General features: G+C 32.9%; 2 protein-coding genes across 5 annotated transcripts in view; both read left to right on the forward strand.

Annotated features, from left to right (window-relative positions):
• Window positions 1-5307, forward strand: part of LOC113400649 (CBP80/20-dependent translation initiation factor) — a 33863-nt gene extending 28556 nt beyond the window's left edge. For 2 of the 3 annotated variants that reach the window (XM_026640287.2, XM_026640289.2), the window contains exons 7-10: window positions 129-402; window positions 1578-1768; window positions 2226-2420; window positions 3202-5307. In XM_026640287.2, coding sequence (XP_026496072.1) covers window positions 129-402; window positions 1578-1768; window positions 2226-2420; window positions 3202-3423 — 882 coding nt within the window. In that variant the 3' untranslated portion in view covers window positions 3424-5307. The remainder of the gene's footprint in view (window positions 1-128; window positions 403-1577; window positions 1769-2225; window positions 2421-3201) is intronic. The other variant, XM_026640288.2, reaches the window with a different exon arrangement.
• Window positions 5308-10446: 5139 nt separating this feature from the next.
• Frl (Formin-like) overlaps window positions 10447-26497 on the forward strand; it is an 80691-nt gene continuing 64640 nt past the window's right edge. For both annotated transcript variants that reach the window (XM_026640285.2, XM_026640284.2), the window contains exon 1: window positions 10447-10822. In XM_026640285.2, the coding sequence (XP_026496070.1) occupies window positions 10670-10822 (153 nt within the window). In that variant the 5' untranslated portion in view covers window positions 10447-10669. The remainder of the gene's footprint in view (window positions 10823-26497) is intronic.

Here is a 26497-nt window from a genome sequence, read left to right on the forward strand (position 1 = left end):
CAATAACATTTTTAAATACGATTGTATCAGAAAAGTAATCTATGGAACATGTCACAGATGTGAATCTGTTAATATTTACTGTCACCGTTACCTGTGAAATATCTTCATGATGACTCTTTACTTTCCAGGGCGGCCCTCGTGTACATTTCAAGTTACAGCCTCAACAGTTGATGTCCGAGAAAAAGAAGTCACCACCGTCTTCCCTAACAAACGGCAACGGCAAGAGCGTCAGGCCTCAGTCCTTTGCACCAGGATTAAAACGATCCAAATCTTTGACGTCAGCTGACACTCTTGCCAGTGGTATGGCAGCTTTGGGTCTGGCAGCGGACGCAGGAGATCTTGGCAACTTTCCGCCTGAGATACAAGAGTGCATTGACAAGGCACTGGAAGGTGAGAATAACGGTGTGTAACCTAATTTTTTTATTCGTTCGTCTCCAGCACGGTGGAGGCTTGTGGTGTAGTGGTTGGTAGAGCTGCAGGTCTGTAAAAAATTGGGTAATTTTACACTTCGCTTGACATAGGATTCAATCTTCAAATTATGTATTTACTTGTCGCAATTTAAGAAGTTCACAGAAATCGGCTATCTTTACAAATAAGTTACTTTCTGGAGTCTCTTTTTGGGCATTAGTTATATCAGCGTACACGTGTTTTGGTGATGGAGTTAAATTAGAATATCGAAATTACAAAAGATTTAAAAACATGATGTAAATACGCAATACTCGATTGAATTCTAGGATAGCTTTTGAGCACCATATTCTTTATGCTTAAATCAACGACATATCATATTGTTCTGTTGGGTTTACCGATGTCGCTTTGTACAGACACATCGGGGTGGGTGGGTATCCTGTTACTAGTTATTCCGCCGCCAAAACCGCTACAAATTTGATTACATTGTCTCGGTTGGAATGACGAAGTCAGCCAGTGTAATTTGCACAGGGCACATAACATCCTTAGATACCGAGGTTTTGCAGTGGAGCATGTTGGTGTTAAAAAGTCTCAGTGGTTTATTGAGATATAAATATACTTTCTATTTATAATTGGCCCATTTCCTTCATCACTGTTGTAAAATAAATGAAAAAATATATATATATGTGTAATTAATTACATGTGACTGTATCCGTTTTACTTCGAGAAAGAAATTTTCACATAAAGATATCTTCGACAGAAATAGAGTTAGCATAGTATGTCGAATGCAAAAGAATTGAATTTGTTAAAAACAAAAACACTCTGAGATTCAAATCTTTCCGAGTCTTAATATGTTATGTAATTATATTACAATTGATTCGTGACATGATATAAGCACGTAATTCAGAGAACCTTTATCTCTAATCTATTAAAATGGTTCTCAGAAAATGAACAAAAAGTAACAAATGATAATTGAAATTAAATATGTAAGGAGTGTCATCAGAGATTGAAACAAAATATTGTTCGAAACAAGAACATTATTTTACGCGATAACTAGTTTTTGTTAAATTTGACAACGCCACCCTATCGGTATAATGGCAACATTTTGGCATGGCATTGGCAATCTCGGACACTCGGTCAAGTGGCAAGAATCGAGCGCCGTGTGCCCGCAGACCCGAACGCGGTGTGCGCGCGCACGCTGATGGACGCCGTGGGGCACCTGGTGTCGCGCGCCGTGGAGTCGCCGCGCTACGCGCTGCCGGCCGCGCGCCGCTGCATCGCCGTCGTCGAGCGCGAGCAGACCGAGACCTTCCTCGAGTCGCTGCTCAACACGTGCCAGCAGTGGTACCACGACCGGGACAAGGTGCCGCCTTACATTCATAATTCTACCTGCTAGTTGGTGGGGGGGCTTTGTGCCAGTCCCTCTGGAAATTTTTCCACCCACGCATCATTAATTCTGCTGCCAAGTAGCAATACTTGTATTGTTGTGTTCCGGTTTGAAGGGTTGAATGAACCAGTGTTACAGGCATAAGGGTACCCCCTTACATCTCAGTTCCCAAGATTAGTGGTGGTAAGAAATTGGTAAAATTTCATAGGCACCGAAGTCTGTGGACCACTTAAGTGGTCACCACAGCCCACAGACTTCGGTGCGGTGGTAATTACCATCAGGTAGTACATTTGCCCGTCAACCTACCGATGCTATAAAATAAACTTGAATACTTATTGTCAAGAACAACTTAGATCTAAAAAGAACCCGCGTAAGAAAACGATATTGTCTTACATTAAAAGAAATACATACTTATGATGTATACGCGTTCCAGCTGCTTGGAACGATCGTGGGTGGAGGGCGACCTCGGCTGATGGCGTTCCTGTCCTTCCTGCTGGAGATGTACTGCCAGCTGCGGCGCCGCGCGATCCAGCGTCGCGGACACAGCGCGCCCGGACACGTGCTGCTCGCTCTCATCTGCAAGTGCTGCGAGGACTGCATCCGCCAGCCCGTGCCCTCCCCCAGCGACGTGAGTACACGGACTACATTCACCAGCCCGCTCCCTCCCATCGTTAGAGTATGGGCTAAAGAAATATCTCTTCAAAATTACATTCTTCATATTATTGAAAGTGTAATAAGAACCCGTCCAAGCGCTGATTACTATTGGGTATCCTATTTGCCAGTCTGTGCGGCGTACTTGAAATGAATAATAATAATAAACATTCAGATCCTCCAAGACTTAATGTCGTGTATCAACATGATTGTAGCGTCGAGCTAATGAAGGATATTTCCAATAAAACCGTGATTATTTAATTTAACAATAAGGATAGTCAATCGTATAATATAGTTGATTGTACGTTTTTTTTCCACTAAATTGTCAATACATGAATGTCGATAAATATATATATAAAGAACATAATTTGAACGTGGGTCTACATTTAAATGGAATATTTTAGATGGAAGAGATTTCGTTATATCTCTTCTATTTCCATCTTTGGAATATCCAAATATGGTACCATAATCTACAGTAAAATGACAGGAAATTGAAATAATCATTAGGGATACTGTGATGATAAACTCGAAGCGCATTTTTATTAGAAAAAAGTGCCTAGTGCTAATAATTTACGTTGAGGCGCGTGCTTTCGTGGAGGAACAGATTGCAGTCGAGGAACTTAATATAATTCAAGCTCATATTTTGTGTGTTTGAAAGATAGATCTGTTTACGAATTGTTGTTAATTTATTCTCACACGATATAGGTTTGGAGAAGTTCTTCGAGATCATTTTCCCACTTATTATCTCGCGTTTCCAGACGGAGAACCTGTTCTTCGTGCTGACGTACATCGGGCGGGACCTGGAGACGCAGCTGCCGGGCGACCTGGAGCGGCTGCTGACGGCGGTGCGCGACGCCTTCATCAACACGGCGGCCGCGCCCTCCATCCGCCGCACGCTGCTGCAGCTCATCGAGCTGCACGCGTCGCGCTGGCAGCTGCCGGGCTGCGCCGTGCTCTACTACTACCCCTCCTCCAAGTAGGCGTCTGGGTTTACAAGGGGGGAGAGAGAGACAGACGTCTTGAGCCTGCGAGTAGAAATTATTTGAGAAAATTCATTATTTACCGCTCAGTTCAGATTTCGTTGACGTTTCCCCCCTCGTGTATAAATTTGGATAAGTCTCCACATGCATACGGTCGCCCGCGAGGGTGCCGTGGTTAACTTTCACCGCACGGTGAAGACTTTTATACATTCTTATTGATTAGCTCTTAAGGACATGTTAAGTACATATCTCCTTGATAGAGTCATCGTGTATGCAAATTATAATAGTTTCATATTTCGTACAGGTTGAGGTCTCGGAGTCAATTATATTGTGGCTTTTTAGGTTATGTCGTTGTTTGAGTCTAGACGTATATTTAAGATATTTCTGTTTATTAAATCAAAAGTATATTTAATGTTGATTGTGCACTTTTCGTAACATCTGTCGTTAAGTGCTTAAATTTTCGGTATTACTTTATTTAAATTAAAAATACAAACGAAATCCGTACTTGTAAACATTTTTGTAAAGAGTATAGTGTCAAATTAGAAGTTCCTAAAGGTGTATTAATATAATAGTATAGTGTTTAACAATTATTTGATATATCAAATATTGTTGAAATATATGTAATTATGCGTTTTAGGAGGAGGGGTGCTGAGTGGTAGGGTGTCTGTGAGAGTATATAGTGCCTAAACAAAGGTTACAAGCATTTCTAAGATTGTTTGGTTTCATTTCTTGTTCTGTTGTAATGGTAGTGTTGCGTTAGTTGAGGTCGATAAAACTTATATCGTATCGTAGGCAATAGTTGCCATAAGCTCATCTTATGAAACAGTGCCTTTTAAATGCGGGCATCGTTTTTTCACATTGTTTTCTTTTAAAATATTTATTAACATTGTGAGAATACGAATCTAGATGTAACTATACCTAATTTAAGGTTGATTTAATGAGCATTATATGCCTAAAAGTATTATGTACTCTACGTGTAATATAAGTAGTTATTGACAAATTAACGGTGTACATTACTGTACGGTCTTCGCATAGTACATTCGTGCATTGTGATCCTTTGTCGTTTCTCTTTGCTAACATAGTGTTTTGCCATTTCTTTAGGCTGTAACAACCTAGCTCCTTTGCCTTCCTACCTTCGCTTTATTTGGTAGTTAAAAAAAAAATTAACATAGAATTTTATCGTCTATGATAATAAACGTAACAAATTATTATGTTGCATAATTATGAAAATAATTATTAATTATTAATTTTAAGAACAATTTAATATATTGTTGCCAGTTGCATAAATTTGGTTTTGTTTTTATTTATAAATGCATAAAGATTTAGTAAGTTTGACTGATGTTTGCTAATATATATGCTTGTGATATAATTTAAATATAAGCTTTCTAAATCTTCTCTGTCCTAACCAAAGACTGTATCCATTTCGAGATTTCACTTGAATTAACGTATAGAGTAAAATTCGATTTTGTTGAAGCTGGACCAAATTGTCTCGTTTAGTGTTTCAGGCTCTGTGTGTAGAGCCGTCGTGCATCGGCTTGTACGTTCATTTAGAAATGTTGTAATTTTTCAGTGATTATTTACATGTTAGATGTAGAATTGTGTGATCAGTGTATCTAATGTTAAAACTAATAATAGTTTTAAGTGTTAGTTACATATGAATTATTATCAAAAGACCGTATTTTTTTTTATCTCATTATTACATTCATTTTTTTAGGTTATGATAGTTCGTTTGTAAAAAAGAAAAAAAATAAAAAAAATGGTGCTAACCACGTACGTACATTGGTGTATTATATTTATATCATTAATTGGATACGGGCAATGTTATTCAGTTGTATTTCTGTACCTTTGCAAAAACCAATAAAGTATAAAATTATATATACGAAATTTGTTTTATTTTTTACACAAATACATATCCCATAAAACATTTTATCATGTTATTATTGGAAGACTTTTTTTATGGAGAAGAGAAGACTTGCAGGAGGCTCACCGGATGGTAAGCGACTACCAGCGCCCATGGACGTCTGCAACACCAGGAGGCTTGCAGGTGAGTTGCCGCTTTAAAGGAATGTGTACGCTCTATTCTTGAAGGTTTGGAATAACTGCCGGCGAAAGCTGGTTCTTAATGGAAGATAAGTCATCTGTAGCTCAACGCCGTGGAAAGTTGTCATTTAAGAATACCCAACGAGTCTGACCATGACCAATCAGATATTGTTATTTCGCATTCTCTTCACTTACACTCGTTTAAGCTTTGATGGTCACCATTTAAGCGGGACTAGGTGTTACGGGATGATAAAAAACGATTACTATCAGTATTTAAAACGGGATATTTAATATACTCGAACAAATTTTCGAGTGCAAATAAAACAAATAGTAGGGGTGAAAGTGACAATGGTAGTGGTGACCAGTGCTTACGCAGCAAACGTACGAGAAAGGAGGTGGTCCGATATGGACACTTCTAATGCCGTCAACATCTACCCGCAAACTTCAGTCTCGTGAACAAGACATTCGAAATATCGAGCTCCACCAAATAAAAATAAAAAACATGGTAAATATCTCGTTTTAAATATTGATAGTAATAAAAATAACCATGTTAATTTAAAATCTTAAATAAAAAACGATGTTTTTGTGAGAGTGATCTTTTTCTACATAGAGGTTAAAGTTTTCGAATTGGCTCTTGGAAAGAAGCAAAATATAATGTGATGTATATGACGTAGTATGCTGGATAAACGATAATGCTTTATTTTTTTTAAACGACCCACAAACCACCTGACGAACTCAACGACCTTAAAATGCCACTATTGTCTGTCTGGAAGGACACGTGCAAAAGAAACGGTATATACATTGGGATAAATATATACATAATGTAAATTTGAAAACAAAGTGAAAAAACTAGTGATACAAAGCAAAATTGGCATACAAAATTGGCCCTGCAACATTAATCCAAGGGATTATTTGATTAGAACAGGTAAATCTAAACTGAAGATTGTGCATTAATTAAATTGTGTTTCAAAAATTTTACTGGGTGATAGGGCTGTGTGAAGCCCGTGTAAAGCTGGGTATGTATCAGCAGATATTCTAACGTCAAACAGCAATACTAAGTATAGTCGTTTTCTAATTTGAAGAGTGAGTGTGCCAGTGCTAATTACAGGCACAAATAACATCTTAGTTAACAATATGAATTGTCACTATACTGATGAAAGAAGAGATTCTTGAATCAAAATCAAAATATGATTAGTTTCGAATAATTATTTTACATGATTAAATTAAATTTAAAGTTACTACCGGAATGTAGATTCTAGTAGAACCGGCATGAAACTCAGCAATTACAACGATAACAATAATTTGTTACAACATTGAACTAATGCGAGTAGCCCTTGTTTTACAAAAGTGATGAGAAGATGAAAATAGTTTTACTATTGCTGAACAACGGAAAGAGAGAGTTTTTCGTTTAGAAACCACAGGTGATAATGCCAATGAGGATATACTGATAGTAAAATCGAGTGCAATACAGCAGCAACACACATGAACTGCTATGAAAAATTTACGTAAAAAAAAACTGTGTGAAACTGAAAAACAAAAATTCAACCAAACGACCTCTCTGGCTAAAGAAATTATGTAGGTATATTTCAGAATCTTATTTTTCAAATAATAATAATGTCCCTTTCGATGGTGGTCAGATACAACTCTATCTGATCTATTCACCTATTTATCGAGCAAAATCAGCATGATGTATGTACTCGTATTTTATATCGCAATAACAATTATTAACAAAATGACAAAATACAGAAACGAATATATTTATAAGAATCGATAGCATTTAAACAACACGTGTAGAACACGAAATGCTTCTTTATAAGCTCAAATACTCGGTATTAAAGGTAAAAGCTCCTGATCTTATTGCTTTATACTTAAACCAAAAAGTCCCATAAGTTTTCATTAATGGAACAAAATCTTCTGGATCTATGCTAAAAATGGGTGTTCCACAATGGTCACTTTTGAGTCCTTTTCTATTTCCCTTTTAATGTTAAAGATATTTGTGATATAGTGTTGCTTGCTGACGATACTTTACTGATTTTTAAAATCGACAGGAAATAACTGACTATGACGATATGAATATTATATTATCACAGATACACGATTGGTTCACAATAAATAAGGTAGTTTTGAATTCCCTACTAAATGTTATGTTATAATACATCATTAAACGGTGGCTGTCTACTACGATGTTCTTATGAATAGAATTGCATTCTAAACTCCAGTGGAGTCCTTATATAACATCCCAAAAAGGGAGGTTCAGCTCCGCAGCATACGCGGTTAGAAAAGTTATACAACTAACTGATATTGATACCGCTCGTCCAGTATATTTTGGTTATTTTCATAGTATTAGGTCCTTACATATGAAATGGGCGTTTTGTACGGGAGGAATATAAAGTATTTTTTTTTTTAAAAAATGTATTTAATTAATCAAAGTTTGCACCATTGTTATCTATGTACTTTTGTCATCTCATAAGTAGTTCATTGGTCCCTTTACAAAAAATACCATGCAGGCGAGAATCAATAAACTCTTTGAAGGCAGTTCGGACTGCCGCATCGGAGTTGATTTTTTTCCTTGTAAAAAGTTGTCCCAATTCGGAAAAAAATGGTAATCTTATGTAATTTACTTTAAGTGGATTAATAAAGTTTTATCACTTACCCCGAAGCCTGCAGCTATCTCTAAAGTGCTTAGTGATGGATCCACTTCCACAATAACTTTTAACTCTTCATTTTTGAGGTTGGTTCTAAAAGTCGAAATTTCCAGAACGAAAACGTTGAAAGCAAAAACATACCGTGCTTTCTTTTGCGACACCAGCGCCGTACACCTCATTAATCCTTCGAGCTGTTTCTGCAGCACTGGTGCCACGGTAGAACTCGTATTCGTAAATATATCGATATTTCATACTTTCCATTTTGCGTAATAAGCGACGCCAAAGAAAAAAATAATGAGGAAAAAGTAAAATGTACCAGATAAATGAATTTATAAATTTGAAATTGGAATTCTCAATCAGGGTGGAGATATTTCAGATCAGTGTTCAGTACGATAAAACGCTTAGAGCTTCAATTAATATTAAAAATAATTATAATAAACCAAAAAATGGCACATTAGCTAGTAGGTAGTCAGGGGTATTAATTGCCGCTGATGGTGCTAATGACACTGACACTGCAAGAAATATAAAACACTCCTAGTAAGGAGTACCGTTAAATTCGTTAATGTGTTTAAAACAATGGGATTTAAGACCTGATACGCCTTGTGCATACAACTACACTGGGACACTTACCGTTCAAATTGGAACAATTATGGATATTTATAAGTGGTAATACTTACCTAGAAGGAGGCAACGCCTTTCACGATATGACTTACGCGTTTTTTTTGTATTAACGCATTATGAGCAAAGTGGCGACCAAAATATTATCATATTTTTTTTTTGGATTGACAAAATAAACTTTTTGTGTTCTTAAAAAATATTAAATAATAATATTTTTATCATTAATATCGTTGTATGACAGATGAATGGAACAGAAATAATTGACGACTTGCAGAATCTCCGTTTTTCGCGCGCGGTTTCGTGATTTTTTTAGGTATATTGACTGGCTTTGGATTTCATTTCTCTTGAGCCTGAGATCGTCCAATGGCCAGAAGATGGATTCCTTAAATCTTTTACAGACTACTCACGTATACGAAAATAACCATGGATAACTTAACTTTAATTAATTTACAAACATTTTTGCGACGCCTCTTTAGACGCGAGGCTGCCAGTAGTCGCCGACGTCACCGATGCCTAACGCCGCCACTGTATTTTTCATCTGGGCCAAAAAATATTCGAAGCAAAGTAGCCTTCATAATCCATGTATATAATTTGTTGGCAACCGAGAATAACTAAATCATTTCTTAAAATTAAATATGTAACCCGGCGGATATATGGACCTGATACTAAGTGATTACCATCGCCCATTAGCACCGTAAGAAATATTAACTATTCCTTAAAACATCAATGAGCTCCCAACCTTGACAAGTTATATCCCTTGTGCTTGTAGTTACACTGGCTCACTCACCGTTCAAACTGGAACACAATAATAGATGTCTATTTTATTCAATGGAATTATTTCTATATCTACCTACTGTCTTTTACGGATTTAAATTTAGATATTTAATTGTAATAGATTTGATTTACCTACAACTAAAAATTCGTTAGTAAACGTATTCCGATGTACTGAAAACAAAATCTGCAAATTGTTTCAAAGATACCACATGACTTTAATGATAGCATTCCTAGTGTACATAAAAAGTTATTGTGTACACTTCAGTAGTAAATAATCATTAGCCTATTTTCTTACTGATTATAAATATTACTCTTACCTATAATAATTAGTTTTATTATATCTAGTTATTTGTTATTACTTATACTTGTAAAAGTATAATATGTTCGAATCAAGTAGACAAATTGTATACCATACCATAGATTTATCTAGACTAAGCAAATGCAGTTATTATAAGCAATTGAAATAATAAAATATTTACCTATAAATAAATATCGAAAAAATTTAGAATGTACCATTACTATATATATAGCTATCTTCTAAGCTATCTTCTAAAGTATGACGACTTAAAATATTAACGTAACATATCTACGCTGTTCAACGTGGTTGTTTTTAATACAATATTTTGCTTATTATTATATTTGTAAATTACGTTTCTGTCTAGGAACTTTACATTTTAAATGTGGCGCCTATAGCGTTTGATAACGTTCTGAAATGTCCAAATAAAAAATATTTTTAAATGAGACCATACGACTATTTTTTGCTTATGTTCTTACGTATTTTTTTATTAACTTTTAAAGGGCTGATTTTTTCTACGAGTTAAAATATTTTAAAATCAAACATTATTTTAAAACATTTAAATATATGTTTAAAAGAAACGTTACGGAACGTACTGCTTTGTAATTGGTGGGACTTCTGTCAAACATTGGCCTCAAATGCTGCTAGCTTCGCACTAAAAGCCACAGCCCGCATTCATCTGTGGACGTGATTTGCTTTTGCTTTTGTATGTTGCGGTTTTCAGTTTGTTGATGAGTTCGGTACAAAGCGCTCGCTAGTTAAAGAATGTGACTTGTATAAAAAAAGGAAACGTGCTTCAGTGTTGTTTTCAGTGATAAAAATGACCTGATGTAATTGTCGTGCTTGATGGTGTCTAGTAAGTGTTTTGTGTAAAATGGGTTTGATAACGTCGAGGGATCAGACAATGCTAGACGGGCCGGTCGGGACGACCAAGAGTCACCATGTACGGCAGCCGTCCACCAGGAATCGAACCAAGCCTCCGATGCCGGATAGAGATGAATTGGAGAGTCGATTCATCAAAGTTTTGGTATGTAAAAACTAAATTTACCGGTACTTTTGTTTACAAACACTACTAATTGTTTACGATTTGTGCGACATTGTTAATAAACCGTCGTAACAATGTTTTTAAGTAAAGTTATTTTTTAAATACACACTGAAAAGTTTGATTGACTTAAAATGTCGCAAAATATTGGTTACGTTCTTTCATTGTTTACACTCATTGAGAACACACCCAGTCGTGTCTATGGCTATTAATTGGGCAAGTGCATGGTAGAAAACAAAGAAGAATCATCGTATCTAACAAACTGACCGTTTTTTATCTAAAACATGCTTATAAGAATTAATACTATAGTCATAGTGTATATGTTTAAAAAAAAAACAAACTATTTGCGAAAAACATAGAACAATAAGATTAATAACAATATTAAGCATATATTTTAAGACTGTTAATAATAGTCATATAATTAATATTATACTGTATAATGTTAATAATAGTTACACATTCAAAACACAGACTTCCTGTTACAACAGTGACTATTGTAGAATATGTAGTATCCGTTTTCTATTCCAAATATCCTGCACAATATCTTATCAATGCGTTTGATATAACATTGTTACTAGTGAATGAGAGTGCAATGGCATATTAAGATAACATCCAAATGTTTCATTTCCTGCTTTATCTATTCTGTTTGTCGGTGAATGAATTTCTTCACATGCAGTAATGTGATATTTTAAACACATTTTGCTCATCAATAAACAACACTTGTTTGAATAAGTGATCTCAGGAGTCAAATGCATGGATTATTATAGGATGATAAATATAAAAAAATTTAACATTAATAAAACCTTGTTTATGTTAATTTTTTTATTAATAGTAAACGAGAGTTGTCAACAAAATAAAATATTATTACTCCAAATGATCTTCTTATATATATTTATTCTTGCTATACATTTGATATTGATTGAATGTATGTTTCTGTTCACTCAAGAAACTTTGAAATATTTTTTCTTGAATTTTTTCGTTACTTTACACTTCATGGAGCATGGAATATCAGAGTAAAACATATTTGACTAAGTTGCAAGAAAGGTTAAAAACTTCGAAAAATTAAATATATTAAATAATAATAATTCAAAACACTTGATTTTTAAACATTCATAGATAGGTTCATATATATATTTAAAATATGTATTATCAATTATCAATCAATAAATATATTTTATTGTTAGATACGGGATACAAGTTGGTTTATATATAAGTACACTGTGTGAAGATATACTCATTAAATTTACAAAATATTTTGCCATACTTAAGTGTCATGTTAATAAAATTATATTATTGTAATTACTATCCAGTACTAGCTGTGAGATTTTTTTTGTTATGAAATTGGTCTAATGTCTATACAGTAGGTATCTCTTGAATGATAATATCTTTTAAACACATAAAAAAAATTACGATTAATTTTAATATTTGCATAGTAATAAAAGTAGTATTATATTACAATAATGTATTTTCCATAATAACAATAAAATATTCAAACATGAGTGTATAAGATGTTAAGTCATCGTCTAATTTTGGGTTGGCTATAAACAGGATAAATGTTATTTTGTACAAGCTTTCTGACATTAATAAGCAAATTACAGTAAGTTGGTCATCCATGCGTCACATTTGTGAACTGTACATTAGGGTCAACAAGGGACCTTGGCTTTAATAACTCGGTATTTCTACTTTATACCAACTCTAGTTAAAATCCTATTCGATATAATTTTTGGTAATGGACTTGAACATTCTCAAGTCAAATCCACTAAAATTTACATTTATATTTATAATCCTAATGAATATTTTAAATATGAAGGCGAGTTTATTTGTTATTCTTTCACATGTTAACCAATCAACTGATCATCATAGAATTAGCATACACATTGTCAGGGGTACAGAAAGGATATAGGGTACCAAACACCTGCCCCTCCCTCTTCACCTCGTCAGATGGGCGAAGCCGTGGGTAGAAACTAGTATATATGTTACCTGAAATGTATGAAATCTAGGAATTGTATACAATTCCTAGGAAATATATGTAATTTGGAAAATCGCACGGAAATATTTAAAATAAATTATATTAGACACAATTCCTAATTAATAAAGGAAATCTAGGCATTTCCTAAATAGCAATCGAAAATATAAAACATTTGAGATATCAATGGGTACGCGGGATAGCGGGGCGAGGGGAGGGTATATACATTTTAAAAGTTACTAGTTAGTTGATTTTCGAAGGTTTAATTAGTAAGATAATATGAAAATTATTATATTTTACGATATGATTGTTACCTGAACGTTGTTGTATGAACGAGTGCTTTAATAAAAATTATTATTCTCATTTTAACAACGTGTTTTATTGCAGAAAGCATTATTTTTATTTATTTCCTAATACGATATGGGAATTATATACAATTCCTAGGAATTGTACGCATTTCCTAGGACATTTATGTATTAAATAGTTTTTGAAACAATATTTTATACATTTCCTAAATATCTTCGGTATTGTTTAATTTTTTTAGTATTTGTATAATTCCTAGATTTCATACATTTCCGGTAAACATATATACTGTTCGTTGAACTGGCTTCTTCATATAAGCTGGATAAAACATCACAAATATTAATCACTTGCTTATATTTTTTAATTAGACAGTAGGTCAGGATGTTTCTCACTCATACATACTAGTTCTATACATCTAGTTAGTTTTGAAAATGACTTTACATCAACATTTTGTAAATAGAGTTATATATTTAACTGCATCTTATAAGAAGTTAACAAGCTTTTAATTTAGACATTTTTTAGCAATTGTGTTTTTTCATTAAGCATTAAATAAGTACCTATATTTTAAACTTAGAGGAAAATGTATACCGAAGGATCATGTTATTATTAATTATTTGACTATTATTTTGTCATAAAAATTTTTGACAAAAATTTGTTAAGCTTTGTTAATTGTTATATATATATTAAATAAATAAATAAAACTGCATTTTTTTTTGCTGCGGCTTCATTGATACGTAAGTACCAATTCGAAAAATATACACAGTAAAACAACACAGTTTGCGTTATAATTATAAGATATTGTTATCGTCATCGTAAGCCATAAGCAATCCACTGCATCACAATTAAAAACAAATAGAAATTCTCTAAATAATAAATCACAATGACATAACAAATTGTGTTAACTTTTGACGTTAACCGATTTCCGATTGCAGAAACAATAGGGTCACAATATTGTGACAATGTTGTCAGAATTCGATTTTTCTGACTGACTCAGCGATAATGAGTCAATGCGACCTTGTGTACAGGGGCATTACTATTACGGTTGTAATTGATTGACCCTGCGGCAGCTTTATAAATGAGTTAAAATTTGAGTAGAGAGTTTTATTTATTATTCATTATACAATGTTTTTATAATACAGCACTATTGCACTTTAATAATTAAATCCAAAGTTCCGATAACAACTTCGTCGACGTTTGAAACGCAGTTTTTTCGCAAATCCATAATGAAAAAGATTATTCAAGCTCAAAACCAATTATTCCCATTCCCAAGAAGTAGATATAATTAAAATAACGAGTGAATAATATCTCCAACATGTATAAACTGTGATGTTAATCGCCAGCCCGCAGTTGAGGTTAAATAATTTCAAAGCCCTTGAGAAGATGAGCCACGAGATATTTAAGAGCAGTTACGGTGTACTGTATTAAGAAAGTAGAATGTTTAGTTTGCCTAGTAATTAGTATAAGACCAATGACGATGAGTCTCGAGTCTCATAACAAGGGGTAAAGGATCATGGCAGCAATTAAATTGATAATATCGACGCGTATTCAAAGAAATTCAATCGCGGTTGAACGAAACGTATAAAGTAAAGAAAAATATTACTCGTTAACGTAACGGATAGCTAATCAATCGTGTGCATCTCTATGCGTTCTGGTTACCGATGGGTTGCACTGGCGACCGTCAGCCGATCGTCTCAGTTGGCCGCACGCCATCATTGTTCGCGTTAACTTTTTATTCGACACTAATGTTTGCAGACACCCAATGTATACAATGATGTATATATTAAAATTACGTTAATACTAAATGCAGTTTAATTGATCATTGTACTGTACTTTGTCTTAAAAGAATAATCTTCGAGTAGACTTTAACACAAGCAATTATAAATCGTCGTGTTACAAGTTTGTTGTTTGTGTTTTGTTTTTGTACAAGTAGTCTCGAATTATCCAAAAACATATACGTAAATAACTACGGGCATCCGTCGCATAGGGTATCTCACTTGAATAATATTTCAAAAAGATTAACGTTTATATATATCAAGAAAAATAAAATTGTCACTTTATTAACGCTTTGAAAAAAATATCAAATTCATCAAAAAAAATTATAAGGTTTACGTTAACTAATTAGAGTCCTCGACTAAGGGAAATGGACCTCAACACTTGCATCGTGTAGGTCCTCTACATGGTTTTATCCGGGCCTGGTCATAAGTATAATATTCAATGGTATTATATATTTTTCAACTCTATAATCTCTATAAACATCAGCATTTTATGACTTTGTCATATATTTTGAACTTTTTGGTTCTTGGTTCTCGTTTTTTTTGTCAATTCGGTTTTCCTTAAATAGATCTTTATTTATGATAATATTGTATTCGTGTGAAGTTGAGACGAGTCGTAAATTTCAAAAATGTTATAAAAACTCTTTTATTGTAAAAACTTTTTCCTTTTTTTTATTAACTTTTTCTCTTCGATCGTAAGGGACAAAAAGTGCATTAAATGCCTCCAGCATTCCGTATCAACGATCAGAGATCATGTATTCGATACGCATGCGTAATGCTGTTTGCTTATGCTCGTGCAGTGCACATCAGCTGATGATGAAACGCGATAAAATATTGTTCCGTTAGCTTCATAGATTAAGTATTTAAAATTCATAAGCGTAATCATATTATATTTAGTTTAACCGTGTAGTCTAGATCACTTCAGATAGGCTGTTTTTAATTATATTTATATGTCTTTACTAGCTGGGACAGACCACCTCTGCTCAATGCGGTTTCCATATTGGATGACGTATATTGTTACTCCTCCGTATATGTATAGCCTATCTCAATAAATAACCCTGTCTAACGTAAAAATAACTAAACAAATTGTACCAGTAGCAAGTATTAACTCCAGCTTTATAATATAAATATAATTAAAGTCTAGCAATTCTTATGTAAATAAATATAAATTACTGTCAAAAGTCATTTTGAGTAATGTCCCACGCGAAGTTGGCTTAAAATATGACGTCATAAACTTGATAAATGATATAAGTGCATCAATTTAAACAAACTTAAAATAATAAATGTTCAAGTTTTCTCTTAGTTGTGTTACCATTGGAAATTATCAGATCGATTAATATTATGAAAAATGTTGTAATCGTGTTTAGTTAAATGGAATTATGAAATTTGCTATTATTTGTATTCGGTGTTATAAATAATAGAGTCCAGTGAGTAAGGAAGTGGAGCCATTCATATAACCCCTTCATAGCTAACGAGTTCATAACACCATTTCAAAATGGACAATGACAGCACAGGATATTACATAAGCCGTTTCTGTTGTCAACAACATTTCCGAGACTGTTCTAGTTCTATTACATATAAAATATAATAAATGTGTATTTAATTTTTCTAAGCCCTGGTTTTTAGTAATCATTACAATTTATTGGTCAATGCAATATATATTTTTAATTGGATTATACTTACGTACATTTTGTAACGAACCACTGTGTTTGTGTATATTTGTTGTTTTTAATTTATCTTTCTATATTTTAAGGGAATGTGAAATCTGCACGTGTTAGATAATCTATCTATATGTATATATAAAAGCGAAATACCACTCACTGATTAATCATGAAATCTTAGAAACTATAGCACCTACAAACACCTACAAACCTGAAATTTGACATCCTTATAGTATCCTCCATCCTTGTAGACATCCACTAAGAACGGATTTTACGAAACTCCACCCCTAAAGGGGTAAAACGAGCGTTGGAAGTTGTTTGTCGCGTTGTTTTATAAATTTCGCTCGGGTAAAGGCAGGACCAGTATTCTATAAGTACAATCAAGTGTAGATCCAGAAGGAGTAGGGTCCAAATTCTACTAATTGACAGTTTATCGCAGTCGCAATTGAATCGAAACGTAATCGTTGGCGTTCAATTGTATACATAATCTACAAATGCAACGATTCAGCTAAACAAATAAGGTTCGGTAAACGTTGGATCGCAAGATAATTGGGATCATATCGTACCCGATATAAATAAGTCGAATTGGTCCTCAGTTACGATTAAGCTAAAGTTAATTTAAAGGAATTTTAGAGGAAGAGTTGAAGTTGGATCGGAATAAAACTGTTCCCCAGTTTCGTCGAATAAACTTCAAACATTCTAGAGACGTTTGCGGTGTAAGAGCTATGGACCGGTATTGTATTAAAATATTCAACCATGGCCATCAGTAATGGTCAGTTTTTACAATTGAAACATACACACAGTTTTCCCATTGCGTACGGCTTATGAAGCGATTAGTTTCGGTGCGGCTCGAATTGACAATTCTCGGTTGTCATTGAAAGCCATAATATCAGTACGTGACATCAAAAACGTGGCACGCGTTGAGCATTACATCGCTTTTTGTATCTTTTCGATCTTCGAGGTAGAATACAGTATGAGGAAATATATTGTTGATAATTATGTATATCAAAAGTTTATGCGATCGTCTTGATTTTCAGTATATATCTTCGTAAGAGTTCATAGTGTTACGTTACCTCGTTGAGTGTTCAGCCTTCTAGGGGCAAGGGTTAACTTGGTTTGTGGCTTAATAGTACCTCTATATCTTTCATTGTAAATTGTAATGTTTGGATATTATGACCATTTATATAAACAAACAAGAATCGTCTAGTGTCAATAGATTTTATTGCCGACTACTTGGAAACTTAAAAAACATAGGTAGTAATTTATACAAACTATAGGCTACATCTTAAGACTATCGCGGTAAAATTATAAATGTATTTATTCTTTTCTATTGCCCGACGTTTTCAAAGTTGTATATGTCGTGATCACGAGCGAGAACATATTAAATTATAAAAACATTTTAAAACAAGCATTTATGTAACATATGCATTTATACGTATACAATATTTTGTATTTTATTTAATAATTGCCAGTACAGATTTTTTTTTAAATTTTTTATAACGTAAAAGTTATCGCGATTAATTCATAATGCAAATGTTTATTACACCTGTTAAGTGTATATTACCGGGTGTAATTTTTTCTGTTTGTTATTATAAATGTATAAAATAAAATGTATTTTGAAGTAAGCAAATGATGAAGGAAGTCGATAATGAGTAATATTTTTACTATCTTAAAAACAACTGACTATTGCTTATTTATTCGCGCTCATTATCCTACCGATTTCCTCCATTATTATATAATTTGGTTTTAAAGTGTTATAATATGAATTAAATTTTCACCATACGTATTCATGGTTTAATGTTAATTCATTTTAGGTACCAATACAATTAGGTACAAGCGTATAACTCAATATATGGGATAATGGACGATGTAAACATCGACATGTCACTATATTGTATATATTTTAACTTTATTTAGTAGGTCTCGGCTGCTCCATATTAAACTATCCTTCATTGATCACTATGTTTGTCGAACTTATTCTTATATATACATATATATATATATACATACATACATAATATGGATAAAGACAAAAAGTTCAGTATCTTCTTCGCCTATTTGTATATTTTTTCAGTTAGGTTGTATTAAAGAATTTCGGTATTTAAAAAAAAAAACAACGAAAATAACAGTAAAATAAACATGTAAATTCATAAATAATTAATAAAAATTATTTATGAATTTTTTATTACTAAAAACGAACACTAGTTCATAGAAATGTATGATAATTCCTAATAAAAACGCTCATGATCTTAGTCTGTGTGTGATCTGCAGTTGAGCTTTGTAACGATTTCATTATTAGTATAGATAATCGCGATGGACTTGTCATTAAGCGCGTCTCGCCTTACGGAGATCATTGCAAAAGCTACAGATTCCATTATCTGAATGGTGATCAACAGATAACCATAAAATCTAACGACAATAATGTTTATTTTATGACTAAATTTACTTTTATTACGTTTTCTAACGCATTGAATTTATTGTGTAATAGGAAAGACTACTAAAAGTATATTCATAATCAGTACAACTATGAATGAGCAAGTAACTATGTTTGTCTGTCTGTTATTCTATTACGGTTAACCCCGAACCAAATTTGATGGAATTCGGTTTGAAACAAGCTTAAACTCCAAGGAAGGATATCGTTTTTTTATGCATACGAAGTATGTTATATGTATGTTATATATTAATTTTTGTTACTCAATCACGCCTAAATGGCTTAATGGATCTGCATGAAATTTGACACAGATATATAGTCAGAAATAGCAATAAGTTACTCTTTATCCTAGAAAATTGAACACTTTGGGGAAAGATTGGTTTGTAATTGTAATCGATAAACTCTAATACAATTGAATCGATGTTAATAATTCCAGGAAGGTAATTTATTTATTGTCTTTATATTATTAGTTAAGACTTTAGCCTGAAATAATGGTATTTGTGAATCAAGCCAGAACAAGCGCTACTGAGCTGCTTCATCTAAACGCGTGCTCTGATTAAATGGTCGGTTATAAATACATATTATGAATTACAAAAAAATATATCTTTAGTAAATCTGAAACAAAGTCCATGGAACTGTAAATCTATCTTTTCATTAATAAACCTCAATAACGGATTTTATATCAAATATAAGTTGACAGTACAGCGAGAAGTTACCAATTAAAACGGTCCAACAGTTCAACGGTCCAACAGTTCAACGGTCCAACAGTTCAACGGTCCAACGGTCAAACGGTCCAACACTGGAATATTGGTACTTCTTAATAAAACGAATAATAACTAAACTTTTAAATAACTCGCGCCAGATTTAGGAGGATTTTTGTCACAAACTGAATCCTATCTGGGCGAAGCCGCGGCTTCAGCTATTACTTCATAGTTAATTTAAAATCAAATCAGAATAAACTTTGTTCAGAAGACTTTTACGAGCACCTTTGAATCGTCATCTTACAAGATTATTTGAAGTTTAAATTAATTACCAACATTCATAAATATTATTGCTAATTGAATATATTTATGACGTCATTAATTTTAGATGCCTTTAAAGCGCTTTTATAGTCTTCGTATCTATAAAAATTATCTGCTTAGTTAATAAATAAAATTGAAACACAATTATTGCATCTTTTAGCCTTTGGTCATATATATTATGTGTTTGTAGTAAAAGATTTGTCAAGTGTACAAATACAAAAATAAAAAAGTAAATCAGACACTATTCTGTCTTTTACCTTTTTCAAAGTTACACAACAATATTTTTTATAGTTGTAACATTATAAAAAATAAAAAAAATCTAGAAAATACGATAAAAAGCCAAGAGCCATTGAAAAACACGCAACCCGGAAACTCAGGGTCAGGTCTAAATTTTTATTGCTCTATTCATATTTTATTACTGCATGTTGTTAATCTTCAGCGGCATACTCATTAAACTTTAACGCGGTGCATTTAAGAATATGTCTGATCCAGGCGTTTTATACATCTCATGATACCACCTTTAACGAGTCGTGTGACAAGATAACTGATTCCAGTTGATAACTGTATAATCCTATCGTATAATATTCTATACTTAATTGCTAGTCGTTTCTTGGGTTAATTGATGATCATGGCTAATCATAAAAATGTATATATTTATGGACATGCATTTCATTTAATGGCTTATTCCAAGAAAGTAGCTGAACATTATCTATTTAGCCAATATAATTATGTGTTTTTCAAATTTTATCTTAATCTATTGATTCGTCCGACACATGCAGGTTTCATCATTATTTTCCTTCATACGAGATTAATTATTATGAACACAAATAAAACACATGAATGAAATCTGTGATGCAATTCTGGGTTTGAACCCCCATTCATCGGGTAAGACTCACGTGTTATATTTACTGGGTGATCTTTTTGATCGAGATATTTTCCTTTAATAGTTATTTTAATACATTATTACCTACCTACATTATCGAGAAAAAACAAAACCTAAAATTTCTCGTAATTTTATCACTTAAATGTGTTTATATAACTTTTAATCACTTTATATTAAGAAATTAATTAAAACACCGCAGCTTCCTTCGTCCGAATTGCTCACAAAACTTGAAGAGAATTGTCGAATGTAATTACTGACTACGTGCATCGAATAACAAAAAACGTAATTAAGATATCCTCATCGTACACAGTCGAACAAAATACATTTTTACACATACAAATTCTTAATTTGTCTGATAGGACATTTTTCTCACGTAAAACTTATTTGTTTAATTTATAATATTATAAATACGAAAGTTACGATGGATGGAGGTATGTTTGTTGAACAATTACGCCAAAACGTTTGCATCGGAGTGATATTTGGCAAAGAGATAGGTTATAGTCTGGATCTGGAATAGCATATTGGGTACTTTTTACCCCTAACACTGCAATAGGGGAGCTCAAATCACACGTAGGCGGAAACTAGTAGGTCATAAATATTATATGTATAATTTAAAATAAACAAAACAGATCTTCAGGCGTTTATAACATTTTTTATTATTTAAACAATTAAGTTCAAGCTCTGATTTCACTCTGAGTGATAAAAATTATTGAATACGTCTTTTCAAATTGCTAAATAATTTATAGAAGAATACGAGTGTTACATGTTAGACGGTGGATTATTGAATTTAATTTAAGAATATATTTTGAATTAATGAATAAATATGTCAATGGCTTCAATGTTTATTGATAAAATCTACAATGTTGCACGGTAGCTGTAACTAAGACATTTGACATCATGTATTGATGTCTTCTTTGACACTTATTTCTGCTGAAAAACGTCGAATCGGTTCGTAGGACAGATAACTACTAAATGATAATGACACGTCTCATCTTTTGTAAGATATTTATTGTGAGTATTGGCTCTAAAAAAAATAATTCAATTTAATTTTTGTATTTGCATAAATTGAGTTACATCAGATGTTATATTATTGATGTATCTTAATCTGCCGTTAATTGCCATGCAAATATAATAGGATTCTTAATCTACTATAAGTACTACTACCATATAAAACGTTTAAAATGATGTATCCTTATTTTAATACCCACATAGTCTATATTTGTAAGTGTTTATTTTGTATTATACTTAGAGCCAGACAACTTGTATTGCAAGGCAATCATTTATGAAGCTACGTTAAATGCATATTGCGAATATTGCATTGTAGTATGTCGTAGGTATCAGTATGAAACACAATGTCTATAACTATGAATTATAAGTGTTTTGAAATTTTCTCGGTGTATTGGAAAACGACGGTGAACGCGTTATGTAGATTCACGCCAGGTGTCAAGGAATGCAGCGCGACCAGTGGTGCCTGCCTAGGGTGACCATTATGACAGTTTATAAAAACATGAATATAGAATATATTCATTTAGTTTTAATATTTTTGTGTTCGACTATACGAACTTATCTTATTATCAAAATGGTAGTGTCTCTTTGAGATTGAAAGATTTCGACGCTGTTTGACCGATAACCATAAATGTTGCCATATACATATTAGAAGGTTTTTATACTATGTATATACCGTTCAAATACCATACATAGTAAGCACAACGTTCATCATATACATTTGCTAGTAATTATGACGTTTTATTTTGAAAACATTAATCATGATGACCGCACGCAGAGTTATGTCACGCAGTCGTTCCTAGTTGTTTCAAAGTGCCGACAAAATTACGATGAAAGCCTTCGTAAAATATACCTAATATTATATAGTCCATTTTAATTATTGTAGGTAGATAGATCTTTGTATTAGATTTAGTAAGTTTTTATTGTAATCAAATCGCACATTTAAAGTACTAAAAAAAATTATAAAATTTTAGAGGAGTCTCAATTAGGTCTGATTACTGAGGGTTTTATAAGATCTTTGCTTACATTATGGCATGTGATTTAAAAAAAGTTATAATTTTTTATTTATTCGTATGGATTTCAGTTAGATGGCATTGATAACTCAATTTATGAAAATTTTCGTTTAGTAACGGTTTTACTTTAAAGGTGCGATAATGTTTAACAATTGTAAATGTTATATATCATAATATCTCAAGCTACAACCATCAACAACCTAGTAGTTGCATTACATTATTTTAATATTATGTAAATATATTAAGCGATTAAATGAGATGATGTAAAAAAATGTTGCTTTTTAAACGTTGTCGTTAATGTGGTCCTCCTACCCATGTTTCACTATTGCTTGATTAATAGAACCTGTACCGATACACGCGTGGCGGAATATTACAGGAAATTACATGCGCCATCCAACATAAATCTTCATGGTTTTGTCACGGAGACCATACCATTCCATGGTATTTGATTTTTATCATGCAACTAGAAGAGCTTTAACCTCGTTCCTATTTAACCGAATGGGAAGAATTCTCTAATCTTTAGTCTCTATGATTCAGACATTATTATATTTATCATTAACTGGCTGTGCCCGCGACTTCGTGCGCGTTTGAATTTAACAAATAATTTATTGTTCAGTTCGAAGATTTTCCTATAACTTATTAATTCTGTATTAGGCAGTTTTTGTGATATTAAGTCGTTGGTGGGAGGCACCCGAGGTGGCGGCGGAGTGGTGGCATGCGCGAGGGCTGCGCCCGGTGTTGGACAGTATTTGGAGATTGCAACGTGACTTTGTTATTATATCTAGCTATATATATCTTGTTGAATTATATTTATTTTATAAAAGCTGTTTGTTAAACTAAGTATATTCTGTTCTGATTGTGAACAGCGTCCTCTTGAATTGTTTTTTTAAGTTATGGTAATTATTATTGCAATAATAAACGTTAAACTTAGCAATATAACTCGAAATAAATTCAGCGGTGACCTATATTGATTGACTGTTTTTCTTATTGGAATATACGGTTGCAAGTACGTACGTGTATGTACACATATAATTAAAGTGCCTTATACTTTAAAAGACAGTCGCAATTACCCTCGGCAGGTGCGTTCAGATGATCAGGTGACGATACGGCGTCGCTTTATAAAGTATTACTGATTTTGACGACGGTGAACAAAAACTTCTATCGTAGTTAATAGTGTTTGTAGTTGATCTATAGTTTAGAATTATCGGAATACGATAGAATTATCGGAATACGATTAGGAACGAGCCTACCAGATCAAGAGCAAAACTTGATTTGAAATCATATAATTCGCAAACGGGAATGGTAAACTCGTCGTGACACTGAAAACGCAATACACTGGTTACTGCCTTATGCAATAGTCTCGTCTTTTATACGACACCTAAATAAGTTTAGCCAGGTATAGGCAAGGACCTCACAAGGAAAATGTCGATTATCGATAATAATTTTTCTTCCAAGTAATTTCCAAAACATGCGCGTTGAAACTGTAGCTAAACAATAAATATTGTAAAGTTAAATATTTTTTTTAAAACAAACAAATACTTTCGATATCAAAACTTGTGGTAACAAAACTATTATGTAACGCATTGTTATCGCTATCTCCTACGATAACCTACATATTAATATCTGTGTTATTCTCACGTTTATATCATAATTATTGTAACATAGACTTGACCGTGCGCACGCGCCGTGACGGTCTAGGCCGGTTTAAGGTCATCTTTAAGACGTTACGTTTTCTCGTTTATTCGTTAAGAGTAAACAAAGTTTAAAATAGTTTTGATTAAACTAATTGAGAACTGAGACAGTGTTGCAGCAGTTACCGTAATTTTATCATTAGATGGATAAATATTTCCTAGTAATTAATAGTTTTGGTTTTGTTGTTTGTAATGTATAAATAGTTGGATGAAAACATTTGCTGTTTTTAATTATTTTGATCTTATGTTGTTATTGCATGAAATAGTATTAATGTGTTGTACAGTATTGCAGCAATAATAAAAATAATATACTAATATTATACAGCGAAAGTATCTGTAACTTTATTACGGTCAAACCACTGAAACGTGGTGAGAAGCAAGCTTGAACCCCAAGGAAGGACTTAGCTTTTTTTTTTACTGACGACCTGATCCTAAAACGCGAAACTAATATTAATCTTCTAGTACTTGTATATAAATAAATGGTTAAATCTCGCAAAAACGTCTTGATGTATGCGTGAAATTTGGAATGGATATAGAGTATAATATGAATTGACAATTAGGCACATAATTATGTATCACCTGCATGATTTCATTACAGTACAATATATTTAAAAACATAATAAAATAGAATGTATTTAAAATTCATCTTTTCAAGTTCATGTTTGGAATTTGTACATCGAGACGTTATAATGATTGGTTGTTAATCTGCTGCTGGGAATCAAGTTTGTTGATAAATCTGAGACGTAAACAAACCTTAGATTATGCACAACAGACATCTTGGCATTTTAAACTACACTACTCCACTTTGCTACTTTAATTTTGCTTCCAAAATTCCGATAAGAACTTCGTCATTCAAAACGCCAATTGCTAATCCATAAAAAATAATATATAGAGTATTATTCCTAAAGATCCACCAATGTATCGCGTCATTTCAATGTGATAGTTGTTTATTTTGCTTAACTCCTCTTGTGGTTGGAAAATACTATGAGTTCTTTATAGCGTCGTTTTAGTATGAAACCTTGCAATGGACATATGGAACGTCTATAAACTTCTTATAACGATAGTGTTAATAACCTTTTGCGCAAATTGAAATGTCAAAATATTACCTAAACTTAAGCGAAGAATTGATTAACATTTTAATAACTATTCTATATCTATAAACAATTATGATTTGTAGTATTTAGCTTTGATTATCAAGAATTAAGTGTAATGTTAAATATTGATTTTACTTTAAATCGCGTAACAGAATTGTTTTTATTATATTTTTTTATGACATAGATTGGCGGACGAGCAAATGGGCCACCTGATGGTAAGCGGTCACTTCTGTCAATGGACATTAGTGTTGTAAGAAATATTAAACATACCATAACCAATGAGCCACCAATCATGGGAGCTAAGATGATGTCCCTTGTGCCTTTAGTTACACTGGCTCATTCACCTTCAAACCGGAACACAACAATACTAAGTATTGCTGCTTGGCGGTAGAATATCTGATGAGTGGGTGGTACCTACCCAGACGGGCTTGCTCAAAGCCCTACCACCATGCCAAGTCAATTGTAGTTACTTGAAAAGGAATCAATTATGACTTATTGATGAATTGTAATTTTCTCGCAGGTCAAACCTCTTAAATCTCTTCAACAGTGATTCATGCCAGCTTAAAATATACAAGATGATAACTTTTTGTATTATTTTCACATACTGATGCACAAATATACAACATCTTAAACAGGTCGTTGACACTGTTTGACACTACACACTACACTCTAGTTCATAAGATAGTTATTATAGCTCTTATGCCAATGCGATAGAGTTTCATTTGCAGCGTGTTTTTGTTATCTTATAAAGGACCCACCGTAGAATGATTATTAATTCAGGTTTTTTTTTTATGTTCATATAATTATTCTAATAGACCG

Source organism: Vanessa tameamea, chromosome 13 (assembly GCF_037043105.1).
Source record: "Vanessa tameamea isolate UH-Manoa-2023 chromosome 13, ilVanTame1 primary haplotype, whole genome shotgun sequence".
Classification (NCBI taxonomy): Eukaryota; Metazoa; Arthropoda; class Insecta; order Lepidoptera; family Nymphalidae; genus Vanessa; species Vanessa tameamea.